The sequence below is a fragment of the Hyaena hyaena genome, unplaced genomic scaffold (genome assembly GCF_003009895.1).
Source record: "Hyaena hyaena isolate Hyena2069 unplaced genomic scaffold, ASM300989v1 scaffold_779, whole genome shotgun sequence".
Taxonomy (NCBI): Eukaryota; Metazoa; Chordata; class Mammalia; order Carnivora; family Hyaenidae; genus Hyaena; species Hyaena hyaena.
The window spans coordinates 695,886-713,519 of NW_024081413.1; the positions used below are offsets into that span (position 1 = coordinate 695,886).

The 17,634-nt window shown below is 38.2% G+C and overlaps 1 protein-coding gene across 1 annotated transcript; it reads left to right on the forward strand.

Moving 5' to 3' along the window:
- The first annotated feature begins 1,250 nt into the window (after positions 1-1,250).
- On the forward strand, positions 1,251-2,968 carry LOC120221450 (olfactory receptor 56A4-like). Its single transcript, XM_039218846.1, has 2 exons — positions 1,251-1,499; positions 2,273-2,968. Exons 1-2 carry the CDS (start codon positions 1,251-1,253, stop codon positions 2,966-2,968), a joined length of 945 nt encoding a protein of 314 aa, XP_039074777.1.
- The last annotated feature ends 14,666 nt before the right edge of the window (positions 2,969-17,634 follow it).

Here is a 17,634-nt window from a genome sequence, read left to right on the forward strand (position 1 = left end):
CCCTGTTCTTAGGCATATTTAAGTATTCCTTTAGTTCTGCTCTTGTTCTAGAAGCCTCATCTCCTTATTTTTTCTCCTTTACCCAGGAAATACAGTGGTTTTTATTATATTATTTTTAAGCAGTTACTTACCAAATACAGACACAAGTAAGATACTACACAGGTAGCTTTTGTATTTATTGCTCTCACCTCTAGGTTTCACCACGAATTTGTCCCCCCACCCCCATTCTGCTTTGTTCAGCTTTTTAGTGAGTGTTAAGCAAGACTGCCAGTGGTTCAGAGTACAGCAAGATATGGAGGTGCTAATTAAAGATTCAAGGGTATTATGATGCTTTCAACAATCTGTCAGTTTCATATATCTGACTTGTACTTATTGAGTGCCTATTATGTCAGCAGGTGCATGGCACTTTTCTCTGTGCTATTATAAAAAGATAAGATTTCATTGCTTACAAATGGAGCACAGACTTTTGGGAAGACAAATAGGATATATCATTTGTATAGGAGAGGTGTTTTAAATTTTTTTTAATGTTTTATTTCTGAGAGAGAGAGAGGCAGCATGAGCAGAAGAAGGTCAGAGAGAGAGGGAGACACAGAATCCAAAGCAGGCTACAAGCTCTGAACTAGCTGTCAGCACAGAGCCTGACAAGGGGCTTGAACCCACGAACCATGAGATCATTACCTGAGCCGAAGTCAGATGCTTAACCGACAGAGCCACCCCGGTGCCCCTAGGAGAGTTTTATTAATGCTTTAATAGCAGTATGCTCAGGAAATTAAAGGATCATAGGGAAACAATGGAAAGGGGAGGCATCTAACCATGGATGCAGAAAGAGTAACAAGAAAAAAAATTTCTAAGAGCTGTAACTTTTGGTACAGATAGAATGCGACAAGCAGAAGTTAGTTATTTGAGGGCAAGAGAATTTATTCTAGGAGAAGGTTATGACATGTAAAAACACAACGGTGAGACAAAATGCAAAGCATGTCTGTCAGTGGCTGGATTTATGTGTGGAGTTGGAATCTACTGATGAAGGGAGTTATTTTTTATTAATAAAGTTATGAATGCTAGGGACATTATTTTAACAAACAGTTGCCTGTACAATTTAAATTGTAGACATATTTCATGACATAAGAATTGTGGAGAATGTGACAGCCTAGAACAGAGGCAGATAAATCAGTTAGGAGGTTGTTAATTAAACAGTCAAACTCTGAATTCATGTCTTTTCTTTCAGCCAGTTTCAGGCCCACCTGCCAGTCATGGTACTATTTCTCAACAACACAGGCACCCAGGTGACTGAATTCCTGATGATTTGCTTCCCAGGAATGCAGGATACACAGCACTGGCTATCCGTAATCCTTGCTCCCCTCCTGGTTTTGGCCGTTGGGGCCAACTTTGTGTTATTACTCACCATCCAGCAGGAGACATCTCTGCATGGGCCCATGTACTACCTGCTTGCCATCCTCTCCGTGCTGGATATCATCCTCTGCCTTACTGTCATCCCCAAGGTCAGACCCCTTCTGGATTGGCTTCCAGGATCTCAGTCATTTTTCTTTAAATAGTACTTTGTTTTGCTGCTATGAATCCTACTGCCCCTGAAGGACAATCCTCAATGAGTTGTCCATACCATCACACAGGGTCTGTCACATCTCTCAGATATGTCCCCGCTCATTCTCAGTGTCCATTTTTTAAAGATTTAATTCTTTCCCAACTGACAGGCCCTTTCTCAATGTCTGAGTTAATGATATTCCAAGTTTTGACCTCCTTTTTACTTCTAGGGAGATTTTCCTTAACTCAGAATGATCCCACCATTACATCCAAGAGCTCTAGAATTTACTTTCTAAAATGTAACTGGATGTATGTTGATGTCATATACTAAGATAGGAAGCAGAATTGGAAGACATTTCTTATATGTCTAGAGAAGATGGAGAGTATCTAAACATAAGTATTGAACTTACTTAGTTTGATGTTCTTGTGATGCATTTAGGAGGGCAGAGGGATTCAACTGGAGTTTGGGTAAGAACTCTGGGGATCAAGAGAATACAGGCTAGAAATAAATATTAAACAAGAGGCATGGTCTATAGATGGAGAGAAAAGGGTATAAATCAGGCTCTACTTGGGATGTACATAGAAGGTATTTGAAATTAGGATACTGTCCCAGCTGGGATCATAGGGCTGTGGTTTGGGGGTACAGATGGTTGAAGTCACTGACAGTTTCCCCAAAGGTTAGGTACCCTAGGGTGGGAATGACTGCAATTTTTGAGAATAATGATTCTGGCAGGTCCTGCTCATCTTCTGGTTCAACATGAAGACCATCAGCCTTGCAGGCTGCTTTCTGCAGATGTTCATCATGAATACACTGCTTCCCATGGAGTCTTCCACCTTCCTGGTCATGGCCTATGACCGCTATGTGGCCATTTGCCATCCTCTGCGCTACTCATCCATCATCACTGAAAAATTTGTCATTTATGCAGCCATCTTCATTGTCTTCCGCAATTTTCTGGCCACACTACCCACACCAGTTCTGGCTGCCAGGCTCAACTACTGTGCCAGCAATGTGGTGGAGAACTGTATCTGTGCCAACATTTCCGTAGCAAAGCTCTCCTGTGGGAATATTCACCTAAATAAGCTCTACCAGTTTGTGAGTGTTTGGTGTCTACTAGGTTCTGACCTACTGCTCATCTTACTGTCCTACTGCTTCATCCTGAGGGCTGTTAAGCGTCTGCAGTCAGGGGGTGCAGCAACCAAAGCCTTGAGTACTTGTGGTTCCCATCTCATTCTTATACTTTTCTTCTATACATTGCTGCTTGTCTTCATCTTCACAAACAAGGTAGAAAAGAAGGTGCCCTCAGAGGTACCCATTCTTCTCAATGTCTTGCACCACCTTATTCCACCAGCCCTGAACCCCATAGTTTATGGAGTACGAACCCAGGAAATCAAGCGAGGAATTATCAAACTACTCAAGTACCAGTTTTGAGAGACATGAGTCAAAGATCAGGGATTATGAAAGGCTGTTTTAGTGATAGAGTCATCCAAACGCCACAAGGAACACATGACATCCATGCTGCTACCGTCATCTTGAACTTAAGCCTTCTACAGAACTTAAACACTTCGACATAATATTTACCCTCACGATTGCCTCCTCAAATTCTCACTGAGCACATGTTTAGGCAACCATTACCTTTTTATTCTAACCCCTTGCCATCATGATCTTTTAATACTCATTCCTTAAATGATTATTTAATACCTTCCACATACTTAGTCTTTATATTCTGAGTGACTATCACATTTAATTCCTAGCGCAAGGATGAGACACACTTTAAATAGAACATGGGAGATATGGGTAGGATCAGGGGAACCAATGAAGACAATATTTTTTTTAATGTTTTGTTTATTTTTGAGAGGGAGTGCATGTGAGTGGGGAAGGGACAGACAGAGAGAGGGACAGAAGATCCAAAGAGGGCTTTGCACTGAAAGCAGTGAGCCTGATGCAGGGCTCAAACTCATGAATCTGTGACATCATGACCTGCGTCGAGGTCAGACACTCAACTGACTGAGCCACCCAGGTACCCCAAGACTTATTTTAAATAATCCAGGTGAAATGTAATAATAGCTCGGGCTAAAGTAGTGAGTTAAAATTGAAGTTATGGGTTACAAAATTTGCTGAGAGTCCTTATGTAGGATATAAAAGATGGAGAGGAGTAAAGAATGACTCCAAGCCTTTTTTTCCCTTAAGTTTTAATGTAAATTCCAGGTAGTTAACATTCAGTATAGCATTAGTTTCAGGTGTACAATATAGTGACTCAACACTTCCATAACCCCCCTCCCCCCGCCTGGTGGTCATCACAACAGGTGCACTCCCTAATCCCCATCAGCTATTTCACCCATCCACCCTCCCCCACTTCCCCTCTGGTAACCATCAGTTTGTTCTCTATAGTTAAGAGTCTGTTTCTTCAAGGCTGTTTGCAAGAACAGTTGGAAAAGCAGAATTGCCATTAACTGAGGAGCCAGTTTTATATGTGGTATCAGAAGTTTGACTTTGGGGGTGCCTGGGTGGCTCAGTGGGTTAAGCGTCCAACTTTGGCTCATTATCTCACAGTTCATGACATCGAGCCCTGCATCGGGCTCTGTGCTGACAGCTCGGATCCTGGAGCCTGCTTCGGATTCTATGTCTTCCTTTCTCTCTGTTCCTCCCTGGCTCTCTCTCTCTCAAAAATAAATAAACATTTTAAAAAGTTGTTAAAAATTTAATAAAAAAGAAGTTTGACTTTGGACTCCTAACTCTATTTCCATACCAAACTCCTCCAAATGACTGTACCTTTTTTTCTTAAATAGTTTATCGTCAAGTTGGTTTCCATATAAGACCCAATGCTCATCCCAATAAGTGCCCTCCTCCATGCCCATCACCCCCATTCCCCTCTCCCCCACTCCCATCAGCCCTCAGTTTGTTCTCAGCATTCAAGAGTCTCTCATGGTTTGCCTCCCTGTCCCCGACTATTTTTCCCCTTCTTCTCCCCCATGGTCCTCCGTTAAGTTCCTCCTAATCCTCCTATATGTGCAAACATATGGTATCTATCCTGCTTTGCCTGACTTATTTCGCTCAGCATAACACCCTCAAGGTCCATCCATGTTGCTACACATGGCCAGATTTCATTCTTCTCATTGCCATGTAGTATTCCATCATATAAATAAACCACATCTTCTTGATCCATTCATCAGTAGATGGACACTTAGGCTCTTTCCATGTTTTGGCTATTGTTGAGAGTGCTGCTATGAACATTGGGGTACATGTGCCCCTATGCATCAGCACTCCTGTATCCCTTGGGTAAATTCCTAGTGGCAATATTACTGGATCATAGGGGAGTTCAATTGTTAATTTTCTGAGGAACCTCCAAACTGTTTTCCAGAGGGGCTGCACCAGTTTACATTCCCACCAACAGTGTAGGAGGGTGCCCGTTTCTCCACATCCTCACCAGCATCTAGAGTTTACTGATTTGTTCATTTTAGCCACTCTGACCAGCGTGAGGTGGTATCTCAGTGTGGTTTTGATTTGTATTTCCCTGACGATGAGGGACGCTGAGCACATTTCACGTGTCTGTTGGCCATCTGGATGTCCTCTTTGGAGAAGTTTCTGTTCATGTCTTCTGCCCATCTCTTCACTGGATTATTTGTTTTTTGGGTGTGGATTTTGATGAGTTCCTTATAGATGTTGGACACTACCCCTTTATCTGATATGTCATTTGCAACTATTTTTTCCGCTTCTGTCAGTTGCCTATTAGTTTTATGGATTGTTTCTGTTGCGTGCAGAAGCTTTTCATCTTGATAAGGTCCCCATTCATCTTGATGAGGTCCCCATAGTTCATTTTTGGTCTTGATTCCTTACCTTTGAGGATGTGTCAAGTAAGAAATTGCTGTGGTGGAGGTCAAGGAGGTTTTTTCCTGCTTTCTCTGCTAGGGTGTTGATGGTTTCCTGTCTCACATTCAGGTCCTTTACCCATTTTGAGTTTGTTTTTGTGTATGGTGTGAGAAAATGATCTAGTTTCATACTTTTGCATGTTGCTGTCCAGTTCTCCCAGCACCATCTGTTAAAGAGGCTGTCTTTTTTCCATTTGATACTCTTTCCCCCTTTGTCAAAGATTAGTTGGCTATACATTTGTGGGTCTAATTCTTAGTTCTCTGTTCTATTCCATTGGTCTATGTGTCTGTTTTTGTGCCAATACCTTACTGCCTTTGTAATTACAACTTTGTAGTAGAGGCTAAAGTCTGGGATGGTGATGCCTCCCATTTTGGTTTTCTTCTTCAATATTACTTTGGCTATTCGGGGTCTTTTGTGGTTCCATTCAAATTTTAGAATAGTTTGTTCTAGTTTTGAGAAGAATGCTGGTGCAATTTTGATTGGGATTGCATTTATAGTGTAGATTGCTTTGGGTAGTGTTGTCATTTTAACAATATTTGTTCTTCCGATCCATGAGAATGGAATGTTTTTCCATTTCTTTGTGTCTTCTTCAAATTCCTTCATAAGTTTTCTATAATTTTCATCATGCAGATCTTTTATATCTTTGTTTAGGTTTATTCCTAGGTATTTTATGCTTTTTGTGCAACTGTGAATGGAATCAGTTTCTTGATTTCTCTTTCTGTTGCTTTATTATTGGTCTATTAAATGCAACCGATTTCTGTACGTTGATTTTGTACCCTGTGACTTTGCTGAATTCACAGATCAGTTCTAGCAGGCTTCTGGTGGAGTCTATCGGGTTTTCCATGTAGAGTATCATGTCTACTGCGAAAAGTGGAAGTTTGACTTCTTCTTTGCCAATTCTGATGCTTTTTATTTCCTCTTTTTATGATTGCTAATGCTAGGACTTCCAGCACTATTTTAAACAACAGTGGTGAGGGTGGACATCTCTGTCATGTTCCTGATATCAGAGGAAAGGCTCTCAGTTTTTTCCCCCTTGAGGATGATGTTAGCCAAGGGCTTCTCATAGATGGCATTTATGGTGTATGACTAAGTTCCTTCTATCTCGACTTTGTCCAGGGTGTTTATTAAGAGTTTTGTCAAATGCTTTTTCTGCGTCTATCAACAGGATCATTTGGTTTTTATCTTTTCTTTTGTTAATATGATGTATCACATTGATTGATTTGCGAATATTGAACCAGCCCTGTAACCCAGGAATGAATCCCACTTGATCATGGTGGATAATTCTCTTTATGTGCTGTTGATTCGATTTGCAAGCATCTTGTGGAGGATTTTTGCGTCTGTATTCATCAAGGATATAGGCCTGTAGTTCTCTTTTATTGCTGGGTCTCTGTATGGCTTGGGAATCAAAGTGATGCTGGCTTCGTAGAATGAGTTCGAAAGTTTTCCTTCGATTTCTATTTTTTGGAATAGCTTGAGAAGAATGGGTACTAATTCTGTTTTAAATGTCTGGTTGAATTACCCAGGGAAGCCATCTGGCCTAGGGCTCTTATTTTTTGGGAGATTTTTGATAACAGATTCGATTTCTTCTCTAGTCATGGGTCTGTTCAGATTTTCTATCTCTTCCCGTGTGAATTTCGGTAGTATGTGTGTTTAGGAATTTGTCTATGTCTTCTAAGTTGTCCAGTTTGTTGCCATATAATTTTTCACAGTATTCCCTGATAATTGCTAGTCTTTCTGAGGGGTTGGTTATAATAAGTCCATTTTCATTCATGGATTTGTCTACTTGGGTGCTCTCTCTTTTCTTTTTGAGAAGCCTGGCTAGAGATTTGTCAACTTTTTTTATTTTGTCAAAAAACCAACTCTTGGTTTCATTGATCTGTTCAACTGTTTTTTTTGGATTCTATAGATTTTCTGCCGTGATTTTTTTATTATTTCTCTTCTACTGGGTTTGGCGTACTCTTGTTGCTCTTCTTCTCGTTCCTTTAGGTGAGCTGTTAGATTTTGTAGTTGTACTTTTTCTAATTTCCTGAAATAGGCCTGGAGTGCAATGTACTTTCCTCTGAGGACTACCTTCACCATATCCCACAGAGTTTGAATTGTATTTTCATTTTCAGTTGTTTCTATATATTTTTTAATTTCTTCTCTAATTGTCTGATTGCCCCATTCATTGTTTATTAGGGTGTTTTGGGGGGGGGTTCCAGACTTTTTCCTGTGGTTGATTTCAAGTATCATAGCATTGTGATCTGAAAGTGTGCATGGTATCATCTCAATTTTTTAATATTTATTGAGGGTGCTTTATGTTTCAGTATGTGATCTATCTTGGAGAATGTGCCAAGCACACTTGAGAAGAAAGTGAATTTCATGGTCTCAGGACATAGAGTACTAAATATATCTGTGAAATCAATCTGGTCCAATTGAAGTCCATTGTTTCTTCAGTGATTTTCTGTCTGGTTGATCTATCCATTGCTGTAAGTGGAGTATTAAAGTCCCCTGCTATTAGCACATTCTTATCCATAAGGTTGTTTCTGTTTGTGATTGTTTTATGTATTTGGGTACTCCCGTATTTGGTGCGTAGACATTTATGATTGTTAGCTCTTCCTGATGGATAGACCCTGTAATTATTATATAATGCCCTTCTTCATCCCTTGTTACTACCTTTACTTTAAAGTGCAGTTTGTCTGATATGAGTATGGCTACTCCAGCTTTCTTTTGGCTTCCAGTAGCATGATATATATTTATTCATCCCTTTACTTTCAATCTGAAGGTGTCCTCAGGTCTAAAACGAGATCTTGTAGACAGCAAATAGATGGATTTTATTTTTCTATCCATTCTGTTACCCTGTGTCTTTTGATTGGAACATTTAGTCCATTTACATTCAGTGTTATTATTGAAAAATGTGGGTTTAGAGTCATTGTGTTCTCTGTAGGATTCATGCTAGTGGTGGTGTCTCTGGTACCTTGCGTTCCTTGCAACATTTCCCTCATAGAGTCCCCCTTAAGCTTTCTTGTAGGGCTGGTTTAGTGGTGACGAATTCTTTCCATTTTTGTTTATTTGGGGAAACTTTATCTCTCCTTCTATTCTGAATAACAGGCTTGCTGGATAGAGGATTCTTGGCTGCATATTTTTTCTGTTTTTCACATTGAAGATTTCCTGCCATTCCTTTCTGACCTGCCAAGTTTCAGTAGATAGGTCTGTCACCACTCTGATTGGTTTCCCTTTGTATGTTGAGGTCTTTTTATCCCTAACTGCTTTCTGAGTTCTCTTTTGTCCTTATGTTTTGCCAGTTTCACTGTGATGTCTTGCAGAAGATCGATTCAAGTTACGTCTGAGGGGTGAACTCTGTGCCTCTTGGATTTCAATGGCTGTATCCCTCCCCAGATTGGGAAAGTTCTCTGCTATAATTTGTTCAAGGACTCCTTCAGCGACTTTCCCTCTTTCTTCCTCTTCTGGAATTCCTATGATGTGCATATTGGTTGGTTTGATTGTATCACTCAACTCTTGAACTCTCCTTTATTTCTTCAGGATCAGTTTATATCTCTTTATCTCAGTTTCCTCTTTTTTCTATAATTGTGTCCTCTAATTCACCTATTCTCCTCTCTGCCTCTTCAGTCTGTGCATTGGACGCCTCCATTTTATTTTGCACCTCACTTATAGCATTTTTTAATTCATCATAACTATTTTGAAGGTCCATAGTGTTTGTAGCAATAGCTTCTCTGATGTCTTCCATGCCTTTTTGAAGACCAGCAATTAATTTTATGAATATTGTTCTAAATTCTTGTTCAGTTATGTTGCTTATATCTGTTTTGAGCAGTTCTTTAGCTGTCATTTCTTCCTGGAATTCTTTAGAGGAGAGTTCTTCTGTTTTGTGATTTTTGCTAGCTTTCTGTCTCTTGTTAGTTTTAAAAGCTTGTTATGCACTCTGCACGTGCTTGTACTGCTGCATTAAAGAAAGCTCATTGACTGTCCAGGACTTGTCCGTTCAAGAAGTCTTCTTTGAATGGTGTGTCTTGGTCTCTCTTGTTGAGACTTTGGTTATTTTATTACCCTACTCATAATGGTATTTGGGAGTCTCCACCATGTGTACTTTGGCTTGTTTCTTGAGGTAGCCCTGAAAAAGAAAACAGACAGACAAACACACAGGGTACAAAGGTACACAAATGCACTGATAAATCCAAGAAACATGGAAACTGAAAGGGAAAAAGAAAAAGAAAAAAAAATAAGGGAAAAAAATGGAAAGAGGAAAAACAAATAATAAAAATTTAAAGAAGAAAAAAGAAAAAAACCCAAAAGACAAAGGATAGTCTAAAAGCATAAAACCAGAATTTCCAGCTACAAATGAAGAGCAGGGTGTATTCAGTGCTGATGGAAGAGCATATAAAAAGAGAGAAATGATAGGGCAGGGAAGAAGCAAAATTGGACGATGACCAGACAGAGAGACTAAGACATTTAATTCAGAGAAAGAAAGAGAAGAAAATGGCAAGAGGCAAGGAGAAAGAAACGAAGATAATGTTACTCAGAGAAACTATATAGTCTGATTACTTCAGAGAGAGAGAGATAGAAAGGTAGTGGTGGAGGTGTAGAATATACATCTAGAGAATGATCAAATGTGACTGTTTAAGCAAACCAATGACCAGAGTGCCCAGCCCAGCAGAGGGGAGGGATACGAATGAGGCAAGGGAAAATATATCTGAATAGAAAGAATTGATCTAGAATTAATCATGGCAGTGCATCCATGTTGGTCTTGCCCCAGGCTCCAGTAAAAAAAAAAAAAAAAAAAGCAAGCAGCTCTCTAGCAGGGGTGGACATGGTTTGGTATAGGTGGGTCTTAGCCTACACTGTGTCCTACAGCCGCTCCCTGAGGTCTCGCCTTGGTGGTTGTGGGGAGAAAAATGGCGGCGCCCCAGTTCCTTCTTGAACCAAGCATTGCAACTCACTCTTTTGGGTCCGATCTACCTGTGCCACGGTGATAGCCAAGGTGGGCTGTGCTCTGTGTCCCAAGTCACACCTCGTTTCCAGATCTTAGTCCATGGGTCCCATTGATACCGCCTGAACTAAACCCGCAAGCTGAGTCCCTCATAGCAGTTTCAAGGCTCTCGCCTCCCCACTGGGGATAGAGCCGAGCTAGAAGAGTAGCGGAGTGGCTTCAGGCACACCGCATCCCTTCCAGGTTTAGCTGGCTAGCAGAGGAGCAGTTTCTCCTGGCGTCTCCTGGGACTGGGCATCCAGCTGAAGGTCAGCTGCACAGCTGGAAACCGGATTGCTCTGTGTCCCAAGCCAAGGTTTTTCTCTTCTCCAGGGACAGGGACAGTTCCTTGAGCAGTTTCAGCCACTCTTTCTTTTCCCCTTGACTCACTGTGGCTCCTCGCAAAGGGGGCTCCCTCCCTTCCCTCTGTGTCTCTGGGTCCCAGCCCGTTTTTATCTTCCCCAGTTCGCACTCACGCTATAGGGTTGTTTTCTCAGTGGACTCTGTCTCCTTTTCCTCCCAAACTCCTGGATTCTGTAAGGGTTCCAATGGCTTCAGGCCATCTCCGTTTGAGAGATGGGGGCGAATGAAATGTACGGAGTTCCCTATTTCTCTGCCATCTTGCCTCTTTCCTGGCCATTTTGTATAGGTGTCAAATTTACTGGCACAAAGCTATTGATAATTTTCTTTTATTATCTTTTAAAAGTCTGTATACCCTGTAGTGATGTCCTTTTTTCATTCCAAATATTGGAAATTTGTGGGATTTTTTTCCCTTTTCTTTTTTTTAACTGTAAAATTCAATGGCTTTTAATATACTCAGAGTAGTATAATCATCATCATAATTTTGGAACATTTTGTCAACCCAAAAAAAGAAACCTCATACCCATTACTAGTCATTCCCTATTTTTCCCAAGTCCCCCAACCCACCCAGCCCCTAAGCAACTACTAATCTACTTTCTACAGAATTTTTTATTATGGACATATCATGTAAATGGAATCATGAAATATGTGGTCTTTTGACACTGGCTTCTTTCACTTAGAATGATGTTTTCAAGGTTCTTCCATGTAATGTGTATCAGTATTTCATTTATTTTATTGCTTAGTATCCTATTGTATGCATATACCCTATTTTATTGATCCATTCATTCATCAATTAATGGACATTTGAGTTGACTCTATTTTTGTCTATTATGCATAATGTTGCTATGAGCATTTGTGTAGAGTAAACATACACACACACACCTAGGAATAGAATTGTTGGGTCATATGGTAAATCTATAAAACCTTTTGGGAAATTGTCTGACTGTATTCCAAAGTGCCTGTACCATTTTACATTCCTACAAGCAGTGTATGAGGATTCCTATTTCCTCACATCCTTATTAACACTTGCCATTACTTGCCTTTTTGACTATCGCAATCCTAGAGGGAATAAAATGATATGTCATTAGGGTTTGATTTTCATTTTCATTATGGCTAATGATATTGAGCATCTTTTCATGTTTATTGGCCATTTATATATCCTCTTTGGAAAAATGCGTATTCAGATCCTTTGCCCATATATTAATTGGATTGTTTTTATATGTTGAGTTGGAAAAATTCTTTATATTTCCTAGATACAAGTCCCTTATCAAGTATATAATTTGTAAATGTTTCTCTTATTCTGTGGTTTGCCTTTTTTTTTTTGTATGGTTGATATGCAATATTACATTAGTTTTAGGTATACAGCATAGTGATTCAGCAACTATATACACTTAACACAAGTGTAGCTACTATCTATTACCATGCAATGCTATTATAATACCATTAACTATATTCTCTGTGCTCTACATTTTATTCTTGTGACTTATTCTTTCCATAACTGGAAGCTTGTATCTCCTACTTTCTTCACTCATTTTGCCTACCTTCTCACCTCTCTCCTTTCTGGCAACCATAAGTTTATTTTCTGCATAGATCTGATTCTGCTTTTTGTTTGCTTATTTATTTGTTTTGTTTTTTAGATTTCACACATAATTGAAATCATATGGTATTTGTATTTCTCTGACTTATTTCATTTAGCAAAATATCATTTGTATTTCTGTCATATTGGTGTGACTTGTCTTTCATTTCTGATTTTATTTGGGTCCTTTTTTTTTCCTCGATGAATCTGGCTACACGCTTTAAATTTTATCTTTTCAGAGAGTGAGCTCTTGGTTTCCTTGATCTTTCCTATTGATTTTTTAGTCTCTGTCATTTATTTCTTTATTATTATTACCTTTTTCCTACTGACCTTGGGCTTTCTTTGTTCTTTTTCCAGTTTCTTTAGTTGTAAGGTGAGATTGTTTGAGCTCTGTCTTGTTTCTTGAGGTAGGCCTCTATTGGTATGTATTTCTTATTTATTTATTTACTTATTATTTTTAAATTAAAGTAAAAACTTTATATTTTTTAAATTTTATTTTAAATTCCGGTATAGTTAACATACAGTGTTAAATTGGCTTCAAGAGGACACATTCAAAAATTGCATACAGCGCCCAATACTCATCATGACAAGAGCACTCCGTAATCCCCATGCTCATCATATGAGGAAGGAAGGTATCTTTAGCATTCAAATACAAACAGGATAATGTTTTTAGCATAGTAAAGGCAAAAGTTAGTTCTTTGTGAGCAGGGGTCAATAGCCTATTTATCACTTAATGGGAAGTATTAAGAAAAACAGGTTTTTCAGGAAAAGCAAGGTTTGCTCCTGTTATACCTAGATCGCAGTATCCTCAACGACCAGAGACCACTGGGGAGACCAAGTCACTCATGCAAAGGCAAAGGGCTTTATTACGGGCTCGAGCCTGGGCTCACAGACTTTACCAGCACAGTGGATCCATGCTGTGAGCCCTGAACAAAGGCAGAGTAGGGTTTTTATGGCGTTTGTGACAGGGGAGTTACACAAATTGTGGCATGGGAACAGTGATCCAATCATAATTATACAATATCATTGACAGCGGGTTTAACCATACACATTGTCTAGAGTATTTGTTACTTTTGGTGAGACCCAATTACAAAATTTAGAGTACTTTTAAATTTAACCAATTACAGAGCGAGCCTAGGGTCTTGTTCGGAGCCTAATGGGTTAACTTTAATATTAGGTAACAGAGTTTTATCTATAGTTGATGGCCTTTCTTGATTGGGTGTTGCAAGCGTGGTGTGGTGGAGTGATGTGGTGGGCGGTTTCTCTGGCCTTGGGCAATGTGTGACTGCCTGATAGTTTCAGGGAAACTGAAACTTAGGCCTTCTAGTTTAGAGGGGAAACTTAAAGCCTGTTATAGTGTCAGTCTGTTTTGACTTGTGTCCTTACACTCCCATAACCACAAAAGAAAACATCTAAACATTAGCCACAGGGCTTATAGTTCCTATAAGGTCATCCATGCCCAGGAATAGTACATCAGTCTGTACCAAAGTTATTATTTTATTAATGTAAACCCGAAGGCAATAGCTGACTTTTTTGTGTCATCAATTACTCAGTCCTGATCACTATTTCCAGATTACTAAGCGTCAACGTTTTTCCAAGCTACAATAATTTCCTTCCCAAGGTGTAGTCATCATATCAGGGCCAGAATAAGTCACTCCAAGATGCCAATCAGCAAGGTGTTTTGGGAGTCGATGCTCAAGCAGAAAAAAATTGAGTGGGGGTGGATATCGGATATGTCATTTGCAAATATCTTCTCCCATTCTGTCTGTTGCTTTTTGACTTTTTTTACTTTTGTTGATTGTTTCCTTAGCTATGCAGAAGCTTTTTATCTTGATGAGGTCCCAATAGTTCATTTTTGCATTTAATTTCCTTGCCTTTGGAAATTTTTCGAGTAAGAAATTGCTGCAGCTGAGGTCAAAGAGGTTTCCTGCTTTCTCTTCTAGGGTTTTGATGGTTTCCTATCTCACATTTAGGATTTTTATCCATTTTGAGTTTATTTTTGTGTATGGTGTAACTAAGTGGTCTTGTTTCATTCTTGTACACGTTGCTGTACAGTTCTCCTAGCACCATCTGTTAAAGAGGCTGTCTTTTTTCCATTGGATGCTCTTTTCTGCTTTGTCAAAGAGTAGCTGGCCGAACATTTGTGCATCAATTTCTGGGTTCTCTATTCTACTTCATTGGTAAAAGTGTCTGTTTTTGTGCCAATACCATACTGTCTTAATGATTATAGCTTTGTAGTTGAGGCTAAAGTCTGAGATTGTGATGGCTCCCACTTTGGTATTTTTCTTCAATATTACTTTGGCTATTTGGGGTCTTTTGTGGTTCCATACAAATTTTAGGATAGTTTGTTCTAGTTTTGAGAAGAATGCTGGTGCAAGTTTGATTGGGATTGCATTGAATGTGTAGATTGCTTTGGATAGTGTTGACATTTTAACAATATTTGTTCTTCCAACACATGAGCATGGAATGTTTTCCATTTCTTTGTGTCTTCTTCAATTTCCTTCATAAACTTTCTATAGTTTTCAGTATACAGGTCTTTTACATCTTTGGTTAGGTTTATTCTTAGGTATTTTATGGTTTTTGGTGAAATTGTGAATGGAATCAGTTTCTTGATTTCTCTTTCTGTTGCTTCATTATTGGCATATAAAAATGCAACCAATTTCTGTACATTCATTTGCTTTTTAAAACCATATGTTTTGTGCTACACTGATCCATATGGTATCTACTAGGCACATGTAATGTGATAGTCCTGATTATCTACTAGCACCTGAAATGTGACAGTCCTAACTAAAATATGCTGTCAGTGTAAGCTCTTGATTTAGAAGACCTAGCATACAAAAAAGGAATGTAATATATTTAATTATTAAATTACCATATTTATTATGTTTTGAAATGATAGTGTTTTAGATATAATGGATTCAACAAAATAATTATTAAAGTCCATTTAGACTTTTCTTTTCATACTTTAATATGACTTTTAAAACATTTAAAATTAAGTGTGTGTGTGTGTGTGTGTGTGTGTGTGTGTGTCACAATGGACAACACTGTTCTAGAGGAGATACTTATTAGTATCAATTCTTTTAATGGGATAAAACCCATCGTTAATCTTTTCACCATGTTTATCAAATGGATTTATCAATACTGCTTTGATGTGAGCCATAAACGTGTAAAAGCTGCATATAAACACAATAAAGCAAAGCTTTCAGAAATATTTTTTCCTCAAGTTTTTATTTAAATTACAGTTAGTTAACACACAGTGTGATATTAGTTTCAGGTATAGAATTTAGAGATTCATTACTTACATACAACACCCAGTACTCAACAAAAATATATGTTTTAGATACAAATATTTTACCAGACTAATTTGGAGACAAGACTTGTGCCAAATTTTCTCAGTGTTGGAGACAAGACTTGTGCCAAATTTTCTCAGTGTTGAGTTGTATATTCTTCAAACCCCCTGATTAGCTCTTTTTATGCATTCAGTTCTCAAATTTTTTGAAAGATGATATGAGGGATCTGGGTTTGTTATGCAATGTGACCCTGATAGAGATTAGTTCTGAAAGGTTTTTGGTCCTTAATGAAAAGATGTTAATATTTGAAAATGTTTAAACCAGTAGACTTGTACTATTTCCTAAGAGATAGTAGCTTAAATTTACCTCAGCATATTATTTCTTCATATTTGTAAGATCTTCCTGTTGGTATACACTTAGGTACACCTTCAACAAAGTCATTTTTCTTTATATGTTGAAATAGGTGAGAGAATGAGATATTTAGGAATTCTTTTTCAAGTAACAAAGAAAAATGTTATCCATTATTGAACTTAATTGGATCTTGACATTCTATTTTTTTTTACCTTTGATAAATATATTATTCCCAGTTAAAATGTTGATTGTATGCTTTTAACCATTGCTTTTACTTATGTGAGTACATGTTTATTTTTTCAAATAGTAGTTTATAGTGATATCCAGAAGCAGAGGAATGAAATACCAAGTAGTTATTCATCACTATGCAATAGAGAAATAAAAGAAATGTACAGACTTGTGCTGAGTGAGAGCTTAAGTGGCCAGGGATGAATCCAGGTGCTTTCTGTGAAGGTTGAAAGACCTAGATTTGGGGAACAGTTTTTGCATTAGATAGTTTAGAGATTTTCCTTCCATGGTCTAAACAAGGAAACATACTTATAGGTTCCTATTGAGGCACAAAAGCTTATATATAGAGAATATTTTCTAAAACAATTATTCACTATTCTCAAAGGAGTAACTGATGAGTAACATGACACACAAGGAGACCACCTCATTTGTTTCCAAGAATCCATCATTTTTTTTGGTAGCTGTTCAAGGCTTATAATTCAGACTTTTAACTCTCTATCCAGTGCTTTCCTAAGTTGCCAGGTACCCTACTGCCAGTAGGTACATTATTCCATTCCCCATTGTCTCCATTGAGAAGAATATATTCCTGGAACTCATATTTTTATTCCTCCAAAGGAAACTTTGAGCTCCCAAAAGACACAATTTTCTGTCTTTTTAGAGTCTTAATAGCTAACAGAATTCCTAGGACACAAAGTATTCTTAGAAATTGTCCAGTTAATATGAAAATAAAGTTCAGGTATTAAAATTTTATATTTAAATTATTACTGGATCATACAATCCTTGAAATCTTTAACTCATTAGTTAAACTATGTTTATATACCCTAGATTGAACTAAACTATGACACCCTGGATTGAAAAGATAAATGTGCAAAGGACAAAGCCATTGGGGAGGAGAATTTGAGTCTCTTAACTCTAATCAACCTCATTGATAATTGTTGCACAAATGAGAAATCCAGGACAGAAAAATCCTGTCCTCTTGGAATGCTCATTTGGAATGATCACCCAATTTCAGACCCAATTAGAGAAAAGAAGAAACCTTCCATCACTCAGAAGTGAAATTTCACTGCTATATCTTTGTCTCCAATATGATCCCTTCTGTGGAAATAAGAATAAGAATGCATTGCACGTTAAACAACTCTACCCCCAAATATCCATAGTTGTGTATTCAAGAATGTAAAGGCATGATATAATAACAGCTGCATATTCAGGAACAGAAATTTCTCACTTTAGAACCTCCCCCAAGGAATCTCAGTATTTTGTCTATATAGGATAATAAGTATGGGAAAAGAGAAAAGGGTAAAAGATATTCCTAAATAGGGAGAAATGAGAAAAAGGGAAACTATACAGTGAAACTTAACTTTTTAAAGAAGACACAATATTCAAATTACCCATTTTGAGATTGCAACTCATAGATATGAGTTTTAGCCCACTTACCCATATTGACAAAACTCATTTTATG